At 25.4% G+C, this 27548-nt stretch overlaps 2 protein-coding genes and 1 long non-coding RNA gene across 6 annotated transcripts; 2 read left to right on the top strand and 1 right to left on the bottom strand.

Moving 5' to 3' along the window:
- Positions 1-2041: 2041 nt before the first annotated feature.
- Positions 2042-7607, top strand: LOC114125742 (radial spoke head protein 6 homolog A-like). 2 transcript variants are annotated; one of them, XM_027989510.2, is made up of 10 exons: positions 2042-2286; positions 2352-2538; positions 2616-2854; positions 2952-3039; positions 3257-3550; positions 3610-3729; positions 3835-4012; positions 6528-6685; positions 6913-7136; positions 7227-7607. In XM_027989510.2, exons 1-10 carry the CDS (start codon positions 2138-2140, stop codon positions 7504-7506), a joined length of 1917 nt encoding a protein of 638 aa, XP_027845311.2. In that variant the 5' UTR covers positions 2042-2137; the 3' UTR covers positions 7507-7607. The 2 variants fall into 2 exon arrangements, with proteins under 2 accessions (XP_027845311.2, XP_050063794.1); XM_050207837.1 differs by having other exon boundaries at positions 2197-2291.
- Positions 7608-11955: 4348 nt separating this feature from the next.
- LOC114125741 (cyclin-Y) lies at positions 11956-18177 on the bottom strand. The gene is made up of 6 exons (XM_027989509.2): positions 17274-18177; positions 16462-16493; positions 15287-15475; positions 15061-15194; positions 14846-14998; positions 11956-13004 (listed from the first exon to the last, which is right to left on the bottom strand). The coding sequence occupies exons 1-6, from the start codon at positions 17518-17520 to the stop codon at positions 12713-12715; spliced, it is 1047 nt and encodes a 348-aa protein (XP_027845310.1). The 5' UTR covers positions 17521-18177; the 3' UTR covers positions 11956-12712.
- Positions 18178-25106: 6929 nt separating this feature from the next.
- Positions 25107-27458, top strand: LOC126551999 (uncharacterized). 3 transcript variants are annotated; one of them, XR_007605857.1, is made up of 3 exons: positions 25107-25548; positions 26887-27099; positions 27203-27458. It is a non-coding gene; the product is annotated as an uncharacterized LOC126551999 (long non-coding RNA). The 3 variants fall into 3 exon arrangements; XR_007605856.1 differs by lacking the exon at positions 25107-25548 and adding an exon at positions 25999-26602; XR_007605855.1 differs by lacking the exon at positions 25107-25548 and adding an exon at positions 25999-26618.
- Positions 27459-27548: the final 90 nt, after the last annotated feature.

The raw sequence follows: 27548 nt of genomic DNA, 5'->3' as shown, positions 1-27548 counted from the left end.
ATATATATGATGTTTTATTGATTTACTAATAATTATAGAAATATATATTTGGAATGTGGTAAATAAAGAAAATAATATTTTAGAGATTTCTTATCAGGGTTTATTGTAAGGATTTTTTTCAACAACGCATTTTTTTTTTTTTTTTAATAACCCTATAAAAATAGAACTATAATAATCTTGAAATATAAATATCAAATCATAGTTAAAAATTATGACATTTTTAGCTTAAAGGTGGAATAATTTAAAATTTAAAACCTATTTTGAAGAAATAAAATAAACATTCATGTTTAAAATATTTTATTTTAATTGATGTCCACTTTATAGTTTTTTAGTTTTAAAATGAATAAAAAAATATTAGTTTTCTGTTTCATTATGCAAACTTTGACGATTTATTGATTTAAGAATATTGCACTAATTTTGGCTATGGAATTTGTCGTATCTCTTCTAATCATCTAATCTTTTATGTTCCATTATCTCTGTATAGGTACTCCGTATTTAGATCATTAGGACCAGAACTAAACAAGTAACTAATACTATAGTAACAATACTATAAAAATAAAATATGAAATATATTTTTTTTCCTATTTCTAAGCTATAATAAATATAATTTAAATTCATTTCTTAGAGAATTTTTAAGAGTTTTTAGACGATTAAAATCTCTGTCTTAATTATTATAATTATTATAGATATAATACAAACATGCGGCGATAAACGGTTTATAGGAGATTTTTTTTATCGGTATTCGGTATTAAGTATTCTTAAAAAATCCAAACTAAAGAGTTGGCTTTTGCCTACGATTTCTAATAACAAACATAGTTAAGTAGACTCATTGATTTATAATCAATGGTCGTTATTAGTTTAAATTTTTCATTTTTAAATTCACATTTTTTATCATTAATGTACTAAGTAGGTAGGATTTTATTATTGCAAATAATTTCTTATACATACATATAGAAATCACAGAACTACTATTTGCTTGTCTTATCTTATAAATATAACAATAAATTATGCTAAATAAACTACGCAAAAATTGTTTATCAAGTGCGCATCTAGCTTTTCCAAATTCTCAATATAAGCCCAACTGCGCTTTAGAATAAGCCCTGTTTCTTATAGTAGTGTAGCAAACCATTATCTAGATTTGGCCTGTTTATGCTATGGTATTCCACTGATAAAAGGTAATATTTAAATATATTTATGTATTTATATAGTGTGTATAAACACAAAAGTAAATAAATAAAAAGTAGGGAAATAGGTAATCGCTCTGCTATACAGTAAACGTTGACGGTATATCATCATTGTTATTGTAATGGATGTGTTAAATGTGAAATTTGAAATTGTTTTAAACAAAAAATGATTGAAGTGTTGAATGCAGCCTATATTACTAAGTAGGTAAAAAAAATGTTTAATATATACATACACATTTTTTATAAAATTTTATATTTTGAATACGTCATTATGTATATAATATTATTTGAGATAATTAAACTTTATTATTCTATGATTGAATTGTAGATTGTAGTAAAATATTACATACTTAAGTTTTGATCTTTTCTTTCTACTTGTAGATGTAGATGAACCTCCATCTCTTTATCATGAGTTTATAGTCTACAATATTATGTTTATAGATTATACAGTCTTATACGTCTTGTTATCTATATGATGAATAAATTCATTGAATATAATATATTATATGTGAATCCCTTATTTTATGCACAGTATACTCAATCTTACAATATTAAAAGTACAAATATAATAAATTAACAAAATATAAAATAGAATACCAATGTTTCAAAACATATTTGTCTATCTAACATTTAAGTAGGTAACTAATTATTTTTTTACTTGAGTTGTAATAATAAAACAGTTTATTTAAATAAAGAAAACAAATGTTAGATTCTATTTTCAGATATTTAATATATAGCCTATATATTTTAAGTATCTACAGTATATTTTTTTATGTTTTTGCTTGAAATATAATATTTAAATATGTAAATAGCTAGGTACCTTGACAACAAAAACTAACAGTTTTATTTGTAGACATGTTAATTATATTATTTTTATTTATGTACACTATACAATTTTTTTATTTTAAATTAAAAAAAAAAAGATTCAATTTAAAAAGAAATAATAGGAAAAAATGTTAAATAATTTAGGAAAAATAACCATTAAAGGTAAAAAAAACAATAAAAAAACTACAAATATGAAAAGCAACAATTCAGTGTTAAAATCGGAATCCAGTGAGCTATTATCTTATATGATAAGTAAAGAAAACTGTGGCATTAGTTTGTATGGTATTTGCTATTAATAACAAGTTATTGTTGTATTATAAATGATACATGATTGTTGTACAGGTACACACATATTCAAACATTATTAGATATGTTTATATTTCAAAATCCTATACAGCCAATAACATATTTTGAATACTACAGTGAAAATATTAAGATGTTATATCAGAAAACACAACCAGATCCTGATTTGAATTTTTTCAATAACATTGACATTGACATCTTTAACAAAATATTAGAAATATATAAAGTATTATATAATTAATGTTAATATTAACTTCTATGAGAAATAAAATGTAAGCGTTTTGAATGCATGATGCATTTTAGGATACTATGTTTAATGTGAGAGAACATAAAATTAGTAGTATATCATATGAGTATGAAGTTGAAGCAGAATATGATGATACACAACATAATGAAGACGTGAATGAGATTAATGTACAAGACTTATCAAAAATCAACTACATGTTTAATAAAGCAGGATGTGGCTTAACAAATGATGAAGCTCACCTTATTGGGATAACTATGGACCAAATGTCACAACTCGAAAAGTTTAAAAGTATTAGGTAGCTATATACATTGTTACATTTTAAATAATATTGATGCAGTGGTGCCTATTTTTGATTTGAAATTTTAAGTTAATGGGTATATTAATGATTACAGATATTGGGGTAAAATAATAGGCTTAAAACGTAACTATTACATTTTGGAATGTGATTGGAAAAATAAAGAATTGGAATACAAACTTAGAGTAAGCATTAAAAATATAATCGATCATTATAACTTTTTTATTTTCACGGATTTAATTACATAATATCAGTATTTTATTAAAAATATTTAAATACTTAAAAAAATTCCTAATACTTAATAAAAACTTGTCTGCAACTAGATCATATAGTGAATAATAATCAAATGATTCTAATAATTTATCATATTATAAATCAATAAATCATACTTTTCTGTTGCAGCTCTTAAATTTAGTTTTTAATACTAACAAAAATAAAGTACAACATGAATATGATGATGAAAATGAAAACGAAAATCAAGAAGATGTAGAATTAGAAAAATATATTTTATCTGAAGAAGAAAATGGATTTTTTTCCAAAACTACATTATCTGCTCCAATTAAAAAAAATATTAACGAAGAATCAGAGTATTTATTCGATTCTATAAAATCGGAAGTGTGTTCCCTTCTACCCACAGAACTCGATAATGATGATTATTTATCCCATGAAATATTTGGTTTCGGAGCTAATAAAAAGGTTTATAATAATTTTTACCCGCTTTTCTAATAATATAAATTGTAATATTGATTATTTAGTCATACTTTGTTACAAATCAATTAAACGATTCATGGATCGAACTGCCACTTCTCAAGCCTCATCATATTATTCAATCGCGGAATATCAAACGATACTTTACAGGAAATTTAGAGTCCCCTGTAAGATTAATCACCATTTCATCATTTTTCATGTATTTTTTTTTTATAGACCTCTGAGAAACATTTAGTAGGCATCTATTAATAAAATATCTTGCACGTATACAGGTTGAATCTTATCCATTATTCCAAGGTTTGGAAAAACATTATCTCAGAGCTCAAATTGCAAGGATAACAGCTGCAACTCAAATATCACCACGTGATTATTTTGTACTCAACTATAATTCAAATTTATATAAATGGAGGAAATTAAACACTTTCCAAACGAAAGCGATGTCACACAAATGTAAATATTTTTCAAATCAATCATATACTTCACCAGTTCGCCAAATGTTTATATTAGCATATTTCACTTTTTTTGAGCAATGTAAAAATATTTTATAGGTATTATGATTTTCTTAAATTTTTTCTAGAAATATTACTGATTAATGTTCTCTTGATAAAAAAACCTCAAATATGTAACACAAAGTTCTTTTGATGTTATATCTATCTTTAAGTTAATCTATATAAGTTTGCTATTATGTATAGGTACCTAGCTATTAAAAAATATTAAAAATACATAGGTACAATATTTTTTAAGCATTTGAAGTTAAAATTTTGACGAAATTCTTGTTAAAATAATACATTTTTAAATTATTTTGTAATTTAAAACTGATAAAATATTCAATTTTTATTTTTTGAAAAATTAAGAGGTTTCTTGTAAGCACCTAATTCATACTAGAGTTAAAAATATAAAAAACATACAGGTAAAATTTTTTTATAGAAATTTTAAATTCAAGTTTAATAAAATTAGATATTAATTGTACACATTTAAATTTTATTTTTTTGTGATTTATAAATATTTTTCATAATGATTTAAAACTTTTATATTTATTAAATGATTATATTTTATATACATTATACATAACAAACGCATAATTTAAATGTATTCTATACTATTACCTATTTAGAGTTTACTGAGTTTAGACCACAAACTTATTCAAACTATATTAAATAGATATTGACTCAAAAATTAATAACAATAATATAATAAATGCAATGTTCAGATGTTCTCAATGAAAATTAATTCAACTTACTATGTTGGTATATTACTTATAGATAACAAAATTATAACAATTTATAACAATTATTACAATATCATAAAATATACTTAGTTGATTGGCAGACCTTTTTCACTCAGAATCGCTTTTTGTGTATGCGATGATGTATCGTTGATTTAATCAATAAACTCGAACAAAAAGTAAGCAAAAAAAAGTTGTGAACTCAACTCCTACTGACTACTGTATTATAGAGTAGTTACTGTTTACTTATATTTATCCTCCTTTTTTAATTATCTAACTAGTTCATTATAGTGTTATATAAATATTTATTCTTATATAGGTGTATACTAGGTAATGTATTATTATTTTTACTATTGCTTATGTTTGTCAATACCTACCTACAGCAAGCATCTATTATAAATTATAATATTGGTAGATATATATGCAATATGCCAATATGTCATTATTATGAAGTATCTATGTACCTATTTCTAAATCAGAGATCAAACTCTACTTATTACCTAGACTTGTGTAAGCCTGCGTATACCTATTACCTATACCCTTATTATTATATGATATTATGCTTTTCTATTTTTTTTCTTTTATTATCATAATATTGGTATATCCATTTTATTCAAATTACTTTAATTCCCATCCTTTACACTCACGTTTTCAATACTATACCTATACTACATTTAGGTAATTTTCATAACTTTTAATTAAAATGTGCCCAATGTTAAAAAGTTCAATTTCTACGCTATAATTTAATATAATCGTGATATTCGTAATAATAATATATTTAACTCATATATATCTTTCATATTCATTTGGAAAATTATTCTGGTAAGACCATTTTTTTAAACGTGGTAATATATACCTACAACCACGAAATAGTGATTAAAATAAACCAAAAACATAAATAATTATACAAGTGTATAGGTATACTACAACTGCCTACTGAACAATAATTAGTAAATATTTACTTATTACTATAGATATTTAATTTAATAATATTCATAGAATTTTACGATTGTACGTATATGATATTGATATGGTGTTTTCCTGTGCGACTGTGCATAAAATATTCCGTCCAAGTTAGTTAAATACATCGAATGAAACTATGAGAGTAAACAAAGTACTATTAGCGACGAATAAAAAATATATTGACGTCCGTTTTTATTGCAATAATTACTGCTGATCGATGTTCTTGGATGTTCTTTGACCTTTATCGTATCAGTGTTATTAAGTTAATTATAGTATTAAACTTTATAGAAAGTGTCTATTAGACATATAGTGACTATAATATACCTAGTCTATAATTTAATAATAGTTAACACTAAACAACTTATCTATTTCACAATGTTATTACAATAGTACTTATATAGTAAATATAGAAACTTAAGTAATACTTAGTTTAGGACGTTTAGGCAGTTCTCGATTCAATCGTTAAGTATAGTTGGATATTTTGTCATTGTAGGCATTGTTACTTTAGGGTTATAGCCCTAAATGTCATTCATTTACAATACATGAAAGTTAATGTGAATATATCATACTACTGTTTATAGTATTACGATCTGCGTTATGTAGATATGTAGACTACATATTGTATAAGTTATAACTAAAGACATGAATACATGATACCTACATTAAACATTATAATTTTTGCTGTTTATATCTGTTAAAATAAATAAAATATTATGACTTTAATTGTCCTTGGCTTTTCTAAACATTAAACAATAGGTATTTTAATTACATTTCTAGGGATCCACGAGTACATAGTGAACGCAGACTACAATCCTTTATCGGTATACGATTTACTTGAACCGAACAACTGGGTACATCACACTCCCTTGATTTCGGAAAAAGGAGTGACCAAAGCATGGAGTAATATTATAGAGTCAGAAGGAGACTTACAACAAGTAATATTTATCGACCGATCAATCGATATTCCTAATCCATAGGTAGTTTGTTAAAAAAATATATATACATATAAAGCCATACAAGAGTACTTAGGTGTAAGGTGTTAGGTCTTAGAGTCTTAGGGCAGGAATCATCCTGTCGTTGCACATGTATTATAGTATCATGTAAACTTAGAATAAAATAATGATGTAGGTAAGTAATAATTTAAAAAAATAACTTTGCTCAGAACTCGGAGAAGATTGAACTTAATTGCAAGATTAAGGTAAACTCAGAAATGGGAAGAGGAGACGGTGACTATTTAGATATTTTTGGAGACCTGTCACACGACGCTTATGCGGATGAAATGCCGCCATGGAAATTCGAATTAACCAATCGATTTGACCATACGATCACTTACGCGACCGTCCGGTCCAATCTTTGGCCTGGGGCGTATGCAGTTGCGCGTGAAAAGTACTTACATATTACATTCCTAAGACATAGTCAATTATATTCTAGTTTATACATATAAATACGTTATTTTCGACATTTTGCTGCTTATAGCCTTCTGGATTACACATATCACGGTTGGGGCCTCAAATGGAACGCCTTTAGTTTCACGGTCCAGCCGTTGAGTGGATATCAGCCGTCCGATCCCTATAGATTTGATTCCGGCATGACCGCTGAGATTAAAGATCCGACTCGCGATGACGAACTGAGGTATCTCGCAATAGTTAATAAGAGGAAGGAGGATCGAGCTCGTATGAAAATTGGAGTTCTGCAACCGTTTTCTGCAGCAGACGAGGACGAAGAAAGAATCCTCAATCAACATGACTACGATTGATGCCGGTAATGTGTATCATTGTTATATTCGTATCACTATTGTTATATCATATTATATTATTCTTGTGTAATGTTACACAATATACTTACCTACAGTATCTACCTAGTAAGTAGTTAACTACCTAGTTACCCGTCTTCTAGGTATCATATGACACTATGTGTCCATGTATACTTGACACTTGTGCTGTTATGACTTATATATTTTTGTAATTATAATCCTATTGGCTATATTATGCAGCCTTCCACTTAATAGTATTAGAATTGCATTTATTTGATTTATAACTTGGAATAAAGTATAAGTTATAACATAAAGAATAAGTTTAACATAAGGTTAGCTAAGCCTATAAAAAATCTACTTCAGTAGGATTTAAATTAAAGTCTCTTAAACTTAAAGATTAAAACTATCAATAAGTTTCTATTGTTTCAAAGAAAAAAATATCTATACAGGTAAACTATTCAATAAATCCATATAAATCTCTACATAGTCGTGTTATCTAAAATAAAATTAAAGTAAATAGTTATATAATATTTTTAATAGGTACCTACTGTGTTAAACAAAAGCCTTTTTGAACAAAATTTGTGACATTTAAATAATTTTGATCTTTGGCAGATACGCGTAATATAATTCCACAAATATTATAATAATTGGTTAAACATTTGTTTAAAACATTTATACCTAGTAAAAAAATTAAACATTTTTTAAGAATAATATAGGTACTCACCAAATACCAATCAAAGTAATCCAAATTTACTTTGAACATAACTTATAAGAGTATTCTATGGTATATATTCGTGTCACATCGGCTATACAGTATAACAGACAACAGTAAATATATATTATATAATATATGTTGAATGTACTTTTATAGGCACAACTAAAACTTAAATACTGGCGATGATGAAATTATGTTAATATACTTTTTGAATTTTTGCTATTAAATAATTTCATTTTATGTTTATAACATTAATTTTTTAAGATTCTAATTTCTAGAATAAAATTTGTTTTAAAATAAAGAAAAAACAATGAATAAGATACATTAGAATATTAATAAAAATAAAAATAACAAACACATTTTGTGAATCTATTTTATACATTATTTAATTAATATAACTAATATACATTGTAATGGTAAATTAATGTTTAACATTGTTGACAAAATTATTATAGTTCATAAATGATAAATTATTTAATAACACTAGTTAATAACCATCTCAAGAATTTTTTTGAAAATCCAAATTGAGTTAATAATAATTGTGTCAATAATAGAAAGATAAACAGTGAGAAGCTGATATGTTTTTACTTCATAATTTAGTGATTTTTATATAATTTTTCATATTGAAGATACAGATACGATTGCCTGTATAAACTTTTATGTCTTAAAACTCCCAAAACTATTTAAAAATATTTAATGTAAGTCATTGTCAAAATCCAGGAAACTGTATTTTTAAATCTTCACAACATACATAGGCAGACTTTTTTTATGGTTTATAATGTGTTATGTAATCACCATTAGAATCAATATTGTTATAAACAATAAGAAATAATAATAAATAAATAATAATTTTGATAAATTTACTTATTTTTAAAAATAATGAAAATATAATAACTTATAATTGTAAAAAAAATAAATTTAAGAACTTGATTTTTGATATTTTGTGTTGTGTATCTACTAGTAATAAAATAATTATTAAATAAACATAAAAAAAATAGTATGCTATAAATTATATAATACTATATAATACTAGGTATATTAATTATGTAACATATAATTTATAATGTTGTATAATACTTAATAGGTATTTAATTTATCTAATTTTAAGTTAATATCATGTTTATAATTTGTAGGTTCAAATAATGTTATTAATAATAATGATTGGTACAAATAATTATTTTGACTATTTATCAGTTTGGAATTATATGTAGATGTAAAGTTAATAATTTTTAATCTGTACATTTCATGTATAGAGCATTTCATTTTGTTATAATTACTTTTATTGGTTATATAAATATAATTATATTCTAAGATTTAATGAAAAAATATATATTTAGATTCATCAATTGTTAATCATATCATATATAAGTTCAATATTTCAAGTTATTATATGTATATAAATTATAATAGAAATAAGATTTATCTAGTATAGTATAAGGGCCAAAATCATAGTGTAATAATCAGAACAGTCAAAGCACATAATTAATTAATGGAAACCATTGTCAGCTCTTAAATCTATAGTAAATAAGTACATTCAACTAATCCAACTACAATTATAACATTTTTCACAGTATTCAAATCTCAATCCTAACACTTTTACAAATTTTTATACTCTAACAAATAATTTTTGTGAATGTATTAATCTTATCAATAATTTGATGTGCTTTTTAAATTGTCTTCTTTAATAACACTTTTTTCAACTAATACTTTTTATCTCTTTTTATACAAACACAGATTTTTTTATACAATTTAATTATATAATAGACTGTCAACACTTTATATAATTTATCATTATTTTTTTAAATATTAGTTATCGTAAGTATTGTAAGACATTAGCTGTTTCTATGAACAATATTGATATTTAATTTAAATATAATCAATTTAAACATACATTTATATAAGACACTATAAACAATATTGTGAAAGCAAAACTACTGGGTGAGGTAAAATATTAAATACAGATGATATAAAAAAAGGATCAACTAATGTAAAAAATATAATAATCTATTGAGATTATCTCCGTACAATGTATATATTTGTTAAATATAAATAAAACCATTTAAATAAAACTTTATCATAAAATATTTAATGTGTATTGTATATGGTCAAAGTCAGTATTATCTATATCATATTTCATTTTTTCTTACTATACTGTTTATTATTATTATTATTATTATTATTATTATTATTGCAACAAATATTAATTAATTATGATTCAAATTAAATAAGTAAGAATATTTTAATCTTAAGAATATTCAATGTTAACTAAACAACAAATAAAATAAATAAATAAATAGTTAATATATCCATAAAATTAGCTGTATTTATAAGACATAGTTCACTACAAAATAATTGTTGTTACAAAAATAACTATACAATCAAAACATAAAATTATTTCTTTGTAAAAAAAAAAAAAAAAAATAGCACCATTTTAATTTACATTAAGTGAATAAAATGTCAGTATTGCATAGTATTAAGTTAGATTAATAAAAATTAAGTAAATGTATTAAATTCTGAGCACTACTAACTACATAATATATAAATATATTAGACTGATTTGGGTAATGACATTCGTTTAAAAAAATATATAAATTTTTAATCACTTATATTCAAAGTGATTACTATCCTCTAAAGCTTTCTATAGCTAAGCAAAACTCATTTATAGATCACTATTTAAAATGTCATTATTAGAACGACTTCTTATAATTGTAGTAGGCACTATTTAGTAATAAGTTTTAGTATTAGTTATTTGTACTAGCAAGCAGAATTTACTAAAAACTGATTTATGAAAAAATACATTTTTTTTTAATAGTTTTTAAGATTTATCAAATTAGTTTTGGGTATTATCAATTTTTATTTTTATAAATGTTATTAAATTCTTAGCTTATTTTCAATTTAGTTTTACTAAAAATAAAAAAAAATAAGTATAGCCTTATAATTGTATAATACATACATTTCACTTAGTATTATGAAAACAATATGCTTTGTATAAAAATGTTACCGGTTTTTTAAACTATGAAACTTAATGTATGTAAATCTGATAATGTTTAATCATTTAGAATAAAATAGTGAAACAAATAAATGGTGTGATGATATATACTTTTTTCATTTTTGTGTAAATTACTTGTAAAAACTAGTGAATAAAATATATAAAATCTCTATTTTACCATATTTATCTTTTTAATTGATTGTTCTTCTACCATAAAACTATTAATTTTTTTTAAATATAATCATCTTATTTAATTAATTCTAATGGAAAAATGTGAAACAATTACAAACATTCCAACTGCCATTTTTTTGTTGTCAAAATACTTTTTGCAATAGGTTGGTATATTATAAAAATTAAGTACATCGAAATAAATTCAAAAATTTTGAATTTCTGTTTTTACTTTTATTAACCACTGCAATATAAATAAAACAAAACTAATTATATTCTACAGAATAAAATAAAATAATAAATATTATAATTGTAGGTATGTTTCATGATATTGTAACTAACAATAAATAAAACAATATTTTATCAAGATTTAAAAAAAAATACAATAAACATTTGAAGGGAATGTAAAAAAAATTAAATTATTGTAATTAATGCAGTACAATGTTGAAAGTAATTATTTAAAATAATAATAATTGTCATTTGTTGATAGTCATCAATTTATAGTAATTTTATTAGAAAAATATCTCTGAAAATAAAATAATAATACATTTCGATATAATATTTAATTAAAATCGTCATATAAAAGTGAGCATGGTAAATATTTATTAACAAATGCAAATGCTGTTTGAAGTCCAATATAAATTGAAAAAATGTAAAAGTAGAAAAATACATTAAGTCATTTACATGCAACAAATATATGTTTTGACTACACATCAGTTATCTGATTCATTTATTATACAAATTAAAATTGTTATCTTATCCCTACAAATAAAATAAATAATATGAAATATATTACGATTAAAGTGCATAATTTAACTAAGTAAATAAATATATTATAATATATGGTGTATAATAAAGCATTTTTCTCAATATAGAATATCCAAGTTAACTTTAAAAGCTAATGAAATGAAAGAAAATTCAAAAACTTGATTGAAATTTTAAATGAAAACTTGAAATAATTCACTTAAACTTATGTTATGGCATGCAATTAAGCAACAAAATACTATTCGATTTTATTGCTTAATTACTTATAACCTAATATGGTACGTTGTTGACTAAATTCAATATTGTTTGGTAATTTTGATTATTTAAAATAATTTAGTATAGAAAAAATACTAACAAAAAATCTAATAATATTTCTAATTTATAGTTATATACTAACAAATAAAATATATCTATATAATCAAAAAAAAAGTTAATAAAAATACTAGATTTAAAGTATATGGAGAAAGTAAGTCTTACAACTATAGTAACTTAAAACATTAATCCTAAAAACAATCACAATATTGGTGACGTTACATTCGTTATATAAATGCAAAAGTATTTAGTTTTTTTTTTTAAGATAATATTGCAACACTTTTACGAGCAACTGTTGTACTGCTTACATTATCTAGACTAGACCATTTTTTTAAACCATTTTTTAAAAATTCTGCTGTTATCTTATCTTCAAATACTCTAGACATTGCTTCTAGTTTCTTAGCTCGTTCTTTACTTAATGGTTCGGCAGGGAATGTCAATTCATTGTCTTCAGCCAATGAGCGTAGATCAAAATAATATTTGGCATAAACACTGGATGGAACATTAATATTAAATTGAAGCATCTCCAAGAATTGTCGTTCTAATTCATTCCTAAACAAAATTTACATTTATTAACATTTTGATAAATACAATAATATAAAGATCAAAAATAAAATAGAGTAATCTTCAATTTTTTCTAACAAAATAGATAGAGATACACTCCAATTTTTTGTCCCTGTCGTTCAAGTTTGCAACATAGCAAATTTAGACTCAGCAGTTTATGCTTTTTTAATATTATTACTTAAAATTAATTGACCCATTATGAATTCTAATAGTAAGAACCCCAAGAACTATATCTGTGATCATGCATAGGTTTTTTTTATAATGATTCAATTTTTTATTAAGTTTTGAGTATATACAATAAAGCAGTTTAAAAATACTTATAATTTGCTAAAAAATAAAATTATTGTAAAAAACTTACATATAAACATTGATATTATGGTTCTTATAATGAAGTTTCATAATAGGTTAACTCAGTTTAATATTAAACTAATGAAGCTAAATATGAACTTATAGATTTCCTGTTACAAACTTGTAAAATAGTGACAACAAAACAGATATAGGGTTTTATAGCGATATACTTCAGTTATATAGGTATGTTTGATTTAATCCTATGTATTTTATTCATAACATAATAAGTTGGGACTATTTAGTGGACAAATTAAATGGAAACTGTTTTAATTTATAATATAATTTATTATATTAATAAAATTTGATAACACATTTTATTTTGTACAAAAAATATAGTATAAATGCAAACAACTTAATTTTGCTTAAAACCTAAGCAATAATTATGTTTATGATAAACTTAAATATTAATCACATAAATAATAAATAATAAACAATACCACATGTTTATCAATTTAAGGAACGCTCAATTTAGTAGCTGGATTATGTGAACATAGTACACATTTATAAGAACATTTTAAATTATAACACTGGGTGTACGCATATAAATATCACTTTATGGATTATAATGGCAGACTTTATTAGTTATAATACTATTTATAAAAACCTATATTTTTCAACACTCAAATTAAAATTTGCAAAATGAGAACTATTTAAAATTGAATGATACAACATTTTTTGAACTATAAATACATTGAAAATCTAACAGGTTACAGATAGGAATGTAATATGTAATATGTAATATAATACAATATAATATTATAGAAAATGAATAATTATTAATATTATTAATTAATAATTAATTGTTGTAATTTTAAAATTTTAAAGCAATACTATTAGTAGTATTGATTATAATTTACCAAAAAATATTAACCAACCTAAACACAAATAAAATAATTTAATATTGATTTAACCATTTAAAATATTTTTTAAAAAAAGGGTAAAATTACAAAATATTAATAGTTTTCATTCAGTTTATTTTTATTTTAAGAGCCATAATTATGAAATGAAATAATTTGTACTATGTATAAACAGACAGAAAAAATGAAAATTTTTAAATATTCCGATTAACGTTTATCTTTAGGCACTCCAACATTACAATTTAATCCAATGTAATTTTGTTTTCTCTAAATCAGTGATTAAAATGTATAGTTTATTTGTATAAAATATTCAAATAAAAAACTATCACTTGTGAAGATATAAAAAAATTGAATAAGGCGAGGAGAAGGATAGCATGTTACTTGAAGGTATGGAAATTTTATTATTATTTGTTTAGGTTTAAAAATTGAATATTTACTTTTGATACATATCTCACTGAAATATTAAAAAATTCAATGTAACAATACAATGTTTTTATCAATCTATAGCACTTTAAAATTAAAGCACTTATGATAAATCTATATAATAATCTAAGTGTACTTAAAGAAATTAAAGAAATAAGGTTTAGAATAAAAATAAAAAATATTAGTATAAATTGTACATACATATCTTCTACTGTTATATCTTTAAGAATTTGACAATAATCTACATTCCATACAGCTTGATCATCCCAAACTTTTGACGCCAACAAAATTGCTCCAAGAACAATTCTTTTCCAATTGGCAGGTGTTATGTCAACTTCTGCATAAGTTAATAACCTACAATTTTTTTTGTTTTTTAATTAATTAATAAAATAAAATGATTAAAATAAAAACTGTACCTTTCTAAATAAACTAATGTTATAATAGCACATTCAGCAGTTAGTTGTGCAGCATTAAATAATGTTCGAACAAATTTATATATATGACGATGCTCTGGACTATGAACATCATAATTATCAGGTACTCTATCTCTCTAATTATTCAAGTAAAATATTTAAAATAACACAGTTAAAAGTTATTAAAAAGAAACATAAAAATTATTATGACTTATGAGTTAACACTTACAGTTAAAGGATGTAATTTTTCATCAAAAATTTCAATTTGTCTTTCAGAAGTTCTATTTTTTATATGATAGTAGATTGCAAGTGCTACACATTTTACCGTGTTTTTTAGATTTGGTTGAGATACTGTACTATCATCTAAATATATAGTAGAACATGAACTACTTTTTTTTAGAGATCTGAAGTCTACAATCTGTAAAATGTTTAAAAAAGAAAAATATAAATTAAGTTAGTACAATAATTACAAATAACACTAATTAACCTAACATATGAGATGTGTTCAAGAATTAATAGAAATTTAAATAAAAATAATTTATTTGTCTATATTAATGTTATCCCTTTCAAAGAAGTCCCTTATAGAATATATTTTATACTTATACCAGCGCTTTTTACAATTTTCATAACATTCCTGGAACTTGATTTTTGGGATAGCCTTTAGCTCTCTCAAAAATGCGTATTTAATCTTGTCTATGTTTACAAAACAACAATCCTTTAAGATTTTTTTTAACAGAAAAGTGCACCATGAGTTCTTCACACAAGATTAAATGAGCAATGAATAATAATACTTACAAGTACAATATTGTTCAAATGAAGCAATTCGAAAAAAGATTTAATTTGTGGTGAAGCAAATCATAGCTTTTGCACTATAATAAAGCACTAGCTTATACTTCATTGTTTGCTTTTGAAATTTTAGAAAAAAAACATCAATTTAATATTGCTCAAGTCTCTATATTTGCCAGACAAAGCTCAATGTAACTTTTTCTGTTCCCAAAAATTAAAACAACCTTAAAGTACTACCTATAGTTCAATATAGACAAAATTAAAAACGTATTACCGAAAGAGCTGAAGACAGTATATCACGTTTTGGAAGTGTGGCAAAAATGTGTGGTATAGGAGTTTATAATATCTTATGGAACTTCTTTGGATGGGATAATATTGATTTAAACAAATAATAATATTTTTTTTCAAAAAATCAAAAATTCCTGTTACTTTTGAACATACCTTATACACTGCAACTCATTTATTTTAGTAATACAGAAATACCTAATTAAAAAACTAATTTTTAATGGGTAAAAGTTATTTAACTTAACCAACCAATAAAATCTAATAATTATAACAACTACTATGATTTGTTCTTCATAATTAGATATTAATATAAAATAATATAAGTAAACAAACCTGAGACTGACTTTGTTTTCTTGTTAAGCCGTCTGGAAAAAAATTGTTAATATTATAATAAGTACCAATTAATAAGACACTTATTGGGAAAAAAATGTATTCACTCGTTATTAGTGAGTAAATTCATTGACATTTAAAATCATCAATTTAATAATTTACAATGAAATATAAGCTGAAAATTTTAATTGTGAAAAAATAGGAAGATATAGTATTTATTAAGATTTTAAAGAATACTTCTGATACTTGATGAAGTTTTTATTTACAGTACAATAAATTGTCTACCATCAGATACCCAAAAGAAATTTGTTATCAAGATTTATCTGTAAATTAAGTTTCAGTTATCAATTCACTTAAACATCTACAGTTATTAAATTTAAAATAGCTAAATATAATTTATTACCTAAGTGGGTAATTAGGACTAAAATATTGCATTGGCTTGCTTTTTTTTTAAAATTATCTAATATATTTTGCTAGATAAACTAGAAACATTTTATAGATGTATAAAGATAATTTTATTTAAAATGTTAAGGTAAGTTCAAACTCAAAACAGAAAATAAATACTTGTTTTATTCTTAAGCAACTTTTTTAAAAATGACAAGTATTTGTAGCAAAAAAAAAAGGGGGTCAATGTCACTTATAAATAATAATTTTAGTATTTAATTATAATAATAACATAAAACAAATAGAATATTAAATAGAATAACAAATTAATGCAGTTTGGGTAAACTTTCATAGCAATAATAAAATCAAAATAAAACTCATTTGTAATAGGTACTTATAGACAATTAGTGGCTTAGCAAAATCAATCTTACTTTCAACTTTCGATCTCTCCAAAAATATCGTCGCTACTTTCGGATGAACGGACGGGTCAGTGTTCCAGTCGTCGTGCTCGCGTTCACTAATGTGCTGTAAGTTTCCAACACTCTCCTCGCCCTCTTGCGCGAATTCGTTTACAGCGCCGTTGGCATCCTTGCGCCTAGACAGAGGGCTGCTGTACGAGCAACAACTAGTCCAATTGCCCATGATTTGTAACAAGCAGATGCTTTCGTCAATAAACATGAAGGTTACACAAACACGTATAATGTAATAGTGTTTTACGTTATAGCATTTTTGACAGCTTTCTGTTTTTTATACACACGTATCACGTATGAAACGTATTAACCATAATAGTCGTGTCGTGTGGAACGTCTACGAACTCGGGCCAACAACAGCAGTGCCGGGGCGAGCGTGTCGGCGTAATCGGTGTAGTACTTGACAGGTATCGAAACTTTCTTGATTAACCGTCGGTCGGCTAAAGTTTGCGGCGGCGGCGGCGGCGGCGGCGGCGGCGTCGGACGACGGCGGAGAGGGGACGACGGGGCTGCGGCGCTGGCGTGCGTACGTACGGTGCGAGTGTTGTGTATTATTTTATTATCAGACGGCGGTGAATAATCAACAAACACCCGCCGGTCACCGATGACGACATCATAATAATATCGTCATTTGACAGATGATAATAATCGTTATTTACCTGCCGACGAACTCGAGCACACCGGTCGACAGTTGTAGTTGTACTGACGGATTACGACCGTGCGAGGACCGACGAGGAGTGGACGACGGTAAAAAGAAAATAATAATATTTTTCCATCGACGACGTTACGATATTCGGTGCATTTTATCTACGCCAAATCGTCGCCACACAAACACCACAGTAGTAACCAACAAATCGATGTTATCACTGACGCGTGTTAAGCGATAACGTCGACCGTGTGTGTGTGTGTGTGTCACCGCGGAGGCGACGGTGGGCGGAACTCTCCGATTAGTTTGGCTGTGCTGTAATATTATTGTTATAATATTATATGATTATGGTGTAATAAAAGTGTACGACTTACTACTGTTGTAGTGTCACAGTCGTGCAGTGGATGCCAGATGTCAACACTCGACATGCTATTCCCATAATACCGTAACGTTTCCAGGAATCCCGTGCGATGATTAACGCCCCGGGTGTGGTGTAGTCTCCGTTTTACGATCGTACGACACGGCAAATCCGTGTTCTGATTTTGTGCTGTAAACCAGAGTTGTATAGACCTATAATTATATTGGCTGTTGTAAGCTTTCTCTTGGGATTTTTACGATATTTAAACGAATTGCCTATAGGTTTTCAGTACGTATGTAAAATATTGCGATTTAAGAATTCTTATAATGTGTACCTACCTAATTTGCTTAAAAATTAAAATATCGTAAAAAAACACACGAGAAACCATAGACGTTCTTACCTCGAAGTAGATCAATTATCTCTATTGTTAAAATATATTATTTTTTTTTCTTGATCATTGTAAGTACAGAAAATCGGGACATATTTAGTATGTATATTTGAATGTTTGCAGTAAGACGGACACACCACACACGCAGGCGTGACGTCCTCGGACTTTTTAAAAGGTTGTTCTAGTCTCCAAATATGTACCTCTTAGTAAAAGCTATAAAAAGTGATAAGCTCGTGGTCCACAAACTTTACAACTTTACAAATATTATTCATATGGAAATTCTTTTTAAACCGTTAAAACCCCTGAATTTTTTGCCATTGTCTCATCGGATTTTTTGAATAACTTGATTATATATTTATATAACTATCAAATATGTTATATTGACAAATTTAAAAACATTTAAATAAATAATAATATTGTAATAATTAATAAATACTATTAGCATATTATTATATTGTCTCACAGTCATACAATCGTATTACCTACTATAACTTAGATAATCAATTATATTGTTAGCTCTAATTTACCTACAGGCTACAATTACATAGTAAAAACATTGACTGTAGTTTTAGTTTTTTTTTATCATTTACGATATTTTATTTATTATTACCTACTGTTTAGGTAGGTATGTACACATTCAAATTTCAAAATTCTTATTCTAACAAAACAATAAATAACGTAGTTTTTCATAATTTATAAACACGTGTATACCATACTTCGTCTAAAAGCTTAAAATGTCTATCCGAAAAAAGTATTGCATAAATATTTTTTTAGATCTTTTTTGTTTTGGTATGAACTACTTATGAATAAACTTTATATTAAATGTTTAAGCCTTAGGCTAAGGCTAATGCTCTTAGCTATATAGCTTATACAATTTATATATCGACTGAATAAAAATTTTAAATATCTACAAATAACTCAAAAAGAGTGGGAAAAATATGAACATTATATTGCACCTACACTTAAAATTATGATTATTATTTATTACCTATTATTCATAATAAACATTATTAGTGAAAATTTCAAGTACCTATTTAAGAATTCATCTTTAATTTTAATAAAACATCAAAATTGTTTAAAGAGAAATAGTTAATATACGAATCAATATTAACGATTCTGAACAGAGATAATTTGTCAGCCTAGGGTAAATTTCCAGTGGTTGGTGAAAAAGGTGGTTTATGTTATAATGAACCAAAATTTAAGTTCTTTTATAATTATTGTAAGTCAAATTTATGGACAATACTGTATTAAATTTTTAACTCTTAGCTACTTATACAAAAAATGTTATGAATAGTTATAGGTACCTACAAAATAATTTGCAAATATTCATGACTTTGACGAATTTTTGTCAATAGTTGAACTTCAAACGCTAATAAAAAAAAAATTGTGCATATGTATTCTTATAATTTTTGACTCATTATAAGACTAACTAATGAGAAACTAATTAAATTTTCAAGTATTTTGACTCAGCCAAAAAATGTTATCGATATTTATAAAAAAAAAAACTAAACAAAAACGAATATTTCAAATGCCTATAAATCGCATTAAAATAATCGAAATATTTTGAAAATTAAATCGTGTAAAGAAAATGCCAAACTATATAATTGGCGAAATTTTCAAGTATCTACGATTTATACTTTTTGAATAATAACAAATATTTAAAATCATTATCGTCACATAATTTCGTAAAAATTTAAAATTCAAATGCTCATAACATATTTCCTATGATAACGTTTCGAGTTTTCTCTATGCAGGTTACAGCTACTTAAAGGAAAACTTATGGAAAACCCTAGTATTGATTTTTTTAACCTTAGATATGAACACAAAAATTTTTATAATTTTTCAACTACAAAATTACTAGCAAATTTTCGCGATATTGACACATATCGTAAAAATTTGAACTACAAACACTAATAAAAAAAAATTGGGACTAACGATTTTTGATTTTTTTTTTTTTTAACTAAAATAAGAGCAACTCATAAGAACCTTTTTTTAATTTTTAAATTTCTTTGAGTATCAAAATTTTTTTATCGACATTTCTAAAAAAAATTCTCAGAAAAATCAAAAATTTCAGTTATCTATAAATAGCTCAATAAAAGTCAAAATATTTTGAAAATTTAACTGTATATAGGTAGACAACACTAATATAAGCATTTGGTGAAAATTATGTATATTCAACTACAAAATTACTTGCAAATTTTTGGTATTTTAGCATGTTTTGTAAAAATTTGAACCTTAAACGTTACTTAATAAAAAATAATTGTGAATAACAATTTTTTATTTTATTTTTTTTATTGTTATAAAGAAAAAAAACAAGGATTTACATGTACTGTATTAAATAGCACAATAATTCACGTAATATGCAGTAAAAGTCGTAAAATTATGTAATAAATTTGCAAAAAGTAAAATTTAAAATAAGAAAAAAAATGTAGGTACTCGTTAAATTGTTATTCAATATTTAAATAGGTAACAATAATGTACCTATTTATTAAATATAAAAATAAAATGACACCCAATAATAATAACTCGACTTGTCAATAATATCGATGTACTTATAAGTTCATAATATTTATTTTTTAGAAATTAGAATACTTACTAATGAGCGTAATATGAATCAGTCGCGAAATGGCGTGCATTGTAGAAAGATTCTAGAGACGTTTTACGAACGTTTTAAGTGCGCGTTTAAACCGTTTAAAGGTCCCCACATACTGCAGCGGTGGCGGTAAAATTCTATTGTCTCGGCGGTGGCGGTAAAATTGTGTCCAGACTCATTTTAACGCTACCGCCACCGCCATACCACCGCTACCGCTGCAGTATGTGGGCACCTTAAGACACGCAGGATTGAAACATACGTAACAGGAACATATGCTATGATGGTAATTTTAGTAGTGACTATGAGAGTATTGCACTACTGCCGAGTGCCAACAACCTCAAAATTGAATAGGGCACATGCAATCCTGTTAAGGAGGTCTCAAATTCCAGAGGTTTCATGTATTTTAGTTAAGATTTTGCAGATATACGTGATATCGGACCGTTCATTATAGCATGCGTTTTATCGGTAACCAAATAAAAACGTTCGTATTAAAAAACGCGCGAATCATTTTTAATTCAAAAATATATTTTACAAAATGTATACCACTCTTTATTGATTTTGACGAATCTATATAATAGATGAAATTTATAATTTGTAAAATATGTACCTACATGAATAATATTTTAAACAAAATAGGAACCACTCACCAGCTGGTCACATCAATGTGTTTCACGAACGACACAAATTAAACAGTGCAGTTCATAATATTGTTTTAAGTACTTCAAATTATTATTACCTACATCAATAAAATCATATTTCAAATGCCTTTAAATAGCATTAAAATAAGCGAAATATTTTGAAAATTAAATCATGAAAGAAAAGCCTATCTAAATAATTGGTGAAATTTTCAATTATTTACGACTTATACTTTTTGAATAATAACAAATATTTTAAATCGTTTGAGGATAAATCGGGCGTTATCGTTACGCAATTTTGTAAAAATATTAAATTCAAACGCAGTTAAAATTGTTCCTTTAATGATGCTTTGAGTTTTCTCTATAGCTACTTGAAGAAAAACACATGGAAAATTTAGTGTTGAATTTTTAACCTTAGATATAAACACAAAAAGTTTAATGATTTTTAACTACAAGATTATTTGTATATTTTCGTGATTTAGACATATTTCGTAAAAATTTGAACTATAAAAATGCTTATAAAAAAAAATTGTAAGTAATGATTTTTGATTTTTTCTAACGACAATAAGAACTACGTATGAGAGACTTGGTATTTAAGTTTTTCTAGGCACCAAACATTTTTTTATTGACGCTTAAAAAAAAAAAAATCCCGGAAAAATCAAAAATTTCAGTTGTCTATAAACAGCTCAAAAATAGTTTGAATATTTTAATCGTGTATAGATAACTCTAATATAAACATGTAGTGACAATTTCAAGTATTTACAGTGATTAGTTTTTTAGTTACAACCATATAAAAAAATCGATTTGGTCAAAAACTGGTTTTGCGTAAAAATTCCCATTTTCCGTCACTTTTTTTTGTTTTTGTCGACTTTTTTGAAAGCTGTTGGAAAATTCTTAGTTTTTACTTCGGAAACCTCAGCCGATGTTTGAAGTTGAAGCATTATTTCGATTATTTATGCTGTAGTGCTGTACAGTGTACACATATACAAAAAAAAACACACCATTGTAGAATCAATACATTTATCACTCGGTTCAAAATCTAAAATTATGTCTACTTATGCCTTATTCAATAAATAAAAGATCCAGATATTGCTGGCTTATCAAAAGATCTAAGTTTGGTTTTTAAAATTTTTAGTTTTAAAATTACTCGTTCATATTTAAATTGTTTAAAATATGACAGTATAATAATGTATTTAAATGTGATGTGTGCAATGAGTTGAATAAACTTGCAAACGTTTTTAATTTAAATAAATTAAAATGTCCCATGCACAGCTCATAAGTGATTTAAAATTTAAAATTTTTAATTTGGCTATACAGGTGACCTCCCTGTGTAGTTTAATATTCTATCACTTGGTAAAGTTTATTTTTTTGTAAAAATTAAATTAAAAATGCATAAAGAAAATTTCTTATTTAATAATAAATAAATTTATAATTTTTGGTTTTTGAATGGAAAATTAAATATATTTATGAGCATATTTTAGCATTTTTGCATATTTTTAGAGCAAATATGATAATTTTTAAGGGCATAAATGCATGCCTATTTTAGGATTTTTTAAGGACGGAGACTCTAACCAGTCTAGCCCTATATTATAAGCAAAGTTTATAAGAATAGTACCTGTATAAAATACCTTTGGCTGTCAATTGTTATATACTCATATAGGTACTACGTGGTGTAGTAAACCCAATGCACCTGCATGGTGTTATACTATATTAGATTACATTATATTTAATTGGGATAGTTTATTAATACACCTGCATTATAAGCAATAGGCCAGAGATCAGAAAAACATAGTTTTTCTGTCGATTAAGTAATAATTATATAATTATAGGATATTATTATGATGATATCATTTATATAATGGTTATATAATTATTTAATGATGATTATGTAAATCATCATATCACTCTAAAATAGACTACTAGTCCCCTGCATGTCATTGAGAACTCATATAAATACGAGTAGAGTATTTAGAAGTAATTAGAAAGGTAGTACTATTCAAGAAGGTAGTTCACTCCAATGTAAGACTATTGCTCGTCGTGGACTTTGTCACAGCCACATCGCCGCGAGTTTACGGTCATTCCCAGTACTTGTAACTTTTACATAGCAGCAAGCTATTTTACTTTTGTTTTATATTATTATTTAATGTTTTATGTTGTTTAACTTAATAAACATTTACTTTATTTCAATTAAAACAACAAGTGTTTTAATTTTCAACACCTACCTTTCTCACAACAACTCAAGCTCAACCACAGAACGTGCTACGTCGTTTAAATAATTAATTTGTACGAAGTCGCACAGCGATCACTACAGTGGTCTACCTTTGACCAGCTGGTTTTTACACAGGCTTAAGTTTATCTTTAATTGAAAAAAAATAATTTCTTTTTTTCAGTGAACTACAATTTATCTTAACGTCCTTATACTTTATGACTTTTGATAACAATACCTACTTCGACATTTTGTAAAAGTATGGGTTCAAACATTCAGTAGGTACGGTCACTTATTGCGCGACAATACAATTTATACGCAGTCGTACCAGTGTCCAGTGGCATAGTTATGATTTTGTTCTGGGGGGGGATATACAATTTATTGGTTAAACATAAAGTGGGGGGCTCAATAAGTCAATGATTTAAACATTAAAAAAAAAGGCTCTGGGGGGGGATCTATCCCCATATAACCCCCCCCCCCATAACTACGCCACTGAGTCGTACACTCAATAAGTTGGCAAACGATTTTTATTTAATTAAAAATAGTGGAGAATCATTGAGTCTTCCACAAATTATTATAAATAATGTATAATTTAACGTAATGCATTTATACATATGATACAATAAAATATAGGTACCAACTTCACGGAATATTGGAAACACGGTAGCGAGGAATAAATAAATCGGATTTATTTAATGCATTTTTGAGAGATATGAAAACTTTTATAATTTGAATTGTACTACAGTTACGTCGACTGTGCATAAAACAACACAATATTCATCATTTTTGTCAGCAATTTTTTGAATTATAATTTTTAATTCATTTATTAGCGGTCGACCGCATACCTATTAAATGACATCCAAATCACTAAATCAGCCAATACTTTTATTTTTATATACGTATATCTGTACTTATTCTGTTTTCTGTGAGGCATATTACTATATTATTGACGTGGAATTGTGGAAAGAGATTAAATTTAACAATAAATTAAAATTACATAGAAAACCTAAAAATAATTTTATTGTAATTTAAAAAAAATAATAATAACACGTACTTCATAACAGTATAATAAATAATAATAAATATTATTTATACAAAATAATTGTATTTACATATTATGAATGTCTTCTGTGCGTACTTTTTTCACTATTTCCTACTTTGCCCGTAACATATATGTATACATCATACAACTCCACAGGAGAGCTGCTCAAGTAGGGATTTTGAGATTTACAATGGACATTTTTGTTTATAAATGGTTACTCTTGGTTAATAAATAAACAAACATTACTTCATCAAAAAAAAAAATTTACGAGGAATAATCTCAAAAAATAAAAGTGGTGTTGAAAAACGGCGATTAAAAGAAATAGAATTACTAAAAAAAGCAGGAACTAATCTAAAGGAAAAAAATAAGTAATTGTACCTATAACTAATAAATTCCAATATTTTTTTTAAAATTAAAAGAATCTTAATAATACAATCTAATTAAATACTGCCGGTTTGTTCTGAACAATTCTGCATATTATTAGACAAGTTCCTTATTAAATTGTTTTATACTGCAAGTAGTGCAAGCTTAGAGTTAGTATAAGATTACAAAATGTTATAAAATTATTTTTAGTTTATTTGTATAAATTTAAAATTATTAATTAGATACCTAGGTATATATTAATATTCATAAATAATTATCATTAAGACTGTTTAATACATTTAAATATTTAATCGACAAGGTGTTTGTAGTATCTTAATATTTTATATTAAAAAAACGAAATTAATGAATACATTAAAATCATAATTGTTATTATAATACAAAATTCTAAGTACCTATAATTTTCACAAAATTATAATTTCAAATGAAAGGGGGCTGAATAAAATATTAATACCATCAATATAATATTTTTAATTTTGTTATATTGTGGGCTTGTGGAAGCTGATGGTTTATTGTCTTTTTTATTTTTTAGAAGTATGAGATAGATAATTTACTTTTATAGACATTTGAGTAAATATCTCAGCGATTATGAATGAAAAAAATCATTATTTACAATTCCATCACATTTTGTTGTGTAAAAATGAAATGTTTTTCCCTTCGATGGTGGTGGTAACGTCAAACGCGACTGCTCGTTTTTACAGTCGAGCACTCCAGTATCTCTTATCCATTTCAATGGTTATACGCATAGACATAATATAATATACATATTTTCTATTATATGTCTATGGTTATACGATATAAAATAGTGAAAAACTGATAACTGATAATGATAGCAACGAGTATATTATATTAAAATTTTAAATAAAAAACCGACACGGCAACACTAAAAACAAATAAAATAAAATAAATTATAATCTAAGAGATTTATGAGACAGTACCTGATCGCCTACAATATATTTCAAAACGTTATATCAATGCAATTCACCAATCAAAATTATGAACACCGTTTGAGCAACTGTGAATAGTTGTTGTGAAGTACAGGTAAAATAAATAAATGGTAAAAATATTTCAATATATTTTTATTATTTTGTTAATTTCGATAAATGATATTATATTTCCATCGTTGATTAAAGTCCAGGCTTTAGTACAGTGCTCTTATGATATTAACATTCGAGCACTCAGATAATATTTTACAGAAATTAGGGAATAGACTGTTTTTAATTTAAAAATCCTACTATTTAAGTCCATAATATGGTCAGCTATTAAATTAACTGAAGGTACGTAAGTGAACACAAATTAATTATATTTAATTTCATATAAAAAAGAGGAACAGCTGAAGTGATTCCAGTACAACCCATAACAGCAAAGTAGTAATCGAGGAAAAAAACCGCTGAGCAGCACCTATCAACAATTACCAACAACACTTATGAAGAGACAAAGGAACTACTGCAGTAACAACAATAGAAGTAACCACATATAAACTATCAAATGTGATCTACATTTTTCACAAAGGATTCAATCTGAAGACATAAGTGAACGTAAAATTGAATGAACTAATTTTTAATTATAAGAAGGGACTAGACTGTTTTTAATAAATTGCTGGGAAATAAGGAGACAAAAATTAATCATATTTCGTTTTAGATAGTCAAGATAAAAAGATGGATATATTCACCAAAACATCAAAAGAGGAAACCAGATACAGAGGAAATAACACATTTAGCAGCACCAATCCACAAGTACATGAGCCAAAAACAAGAAAACCAAGAGTGGAAGCCATGATCAAAACAACCTGCAGAATATTATTTTATTATTTTGATACAAAACCCGCAACACAAGCCATAACAATTTTATAAAATAATTTTATACAAAATATATTTCTATAAGATTAAGGTAAAAATCATTTATAATTGTAGGTAGTGTAATTGAAATATAACTTTATGAACATTATTATAATATTCAATGTTATTAATGTAAAATTTTATTGTTA

Source organism: Aphis gossypii, chromosome X (assembly GCF_020184175.1).
Source record: "Aphis gossypii isolate Hap1 chromosome X, ASM2018417v2, whole genome shotgun sequence".
NCBI lineage: Eukaryota > Metazoa > Arthropoda > Insecta > Hemiptera > Aphididae > Aphis > Aphis gossypii.
The sequence above is the reverse complement of the archived record's forward strand: the minus strand, read 5'-3'. Positions and strand labels throughout refer to the sequence as shown.

What these genes read in the sequence shown, in the direction of transcription:
- LOC114125742 (XM_027989510.2), top strand. Translation starts at nt 2,138, where the DNA reads ATGTTAAATAATTTAGGAAAAATAACCATTAAAGGTAAAAAAAACAAT. An exon ending in GAAAACTGTGGCATTAGTTT is followed by an intron (nt 2,287 to 2,351) that starts GTATGGTATTTG and finishes ATTGTTGTACAG; the next exon opens with GTACACACATATTCAAACAT. An exon ending in GAAAAGTTTAAAAGTATTAG is followed by an intron (nt 2,855 to 2,951) that starts GTAGCTATATAC and finishes TAATGATTACAG; the next exon opens with ATATTGGGGTAAAATAATAG.
- LOC114125741 (XM_027989509.2), bottom strand. Translation starts at nt 17,520, where the DNA reads ATGTTTATTGACGAAAGCATCTGCTTGTTACAAATCATGGGCAATTGG. An exon ending in ACATTAGTTTATTTAGAAAG is followed by an intron (nt 14,999 to 15,060) that starts GTACAGTTTTTA and finishes AAAAAATTGTAG; the next exon opens with GTTATTAACTTATGCAGAAG. An exon ending in GATATAACAGTAGAAGATAT is followed by an intron (nt 13,005 to 14,845) that starts GTATGTACAATT and finishes AATTTTGTTTAG; the next exon opens with GAATGAATTAGAACGACAAT.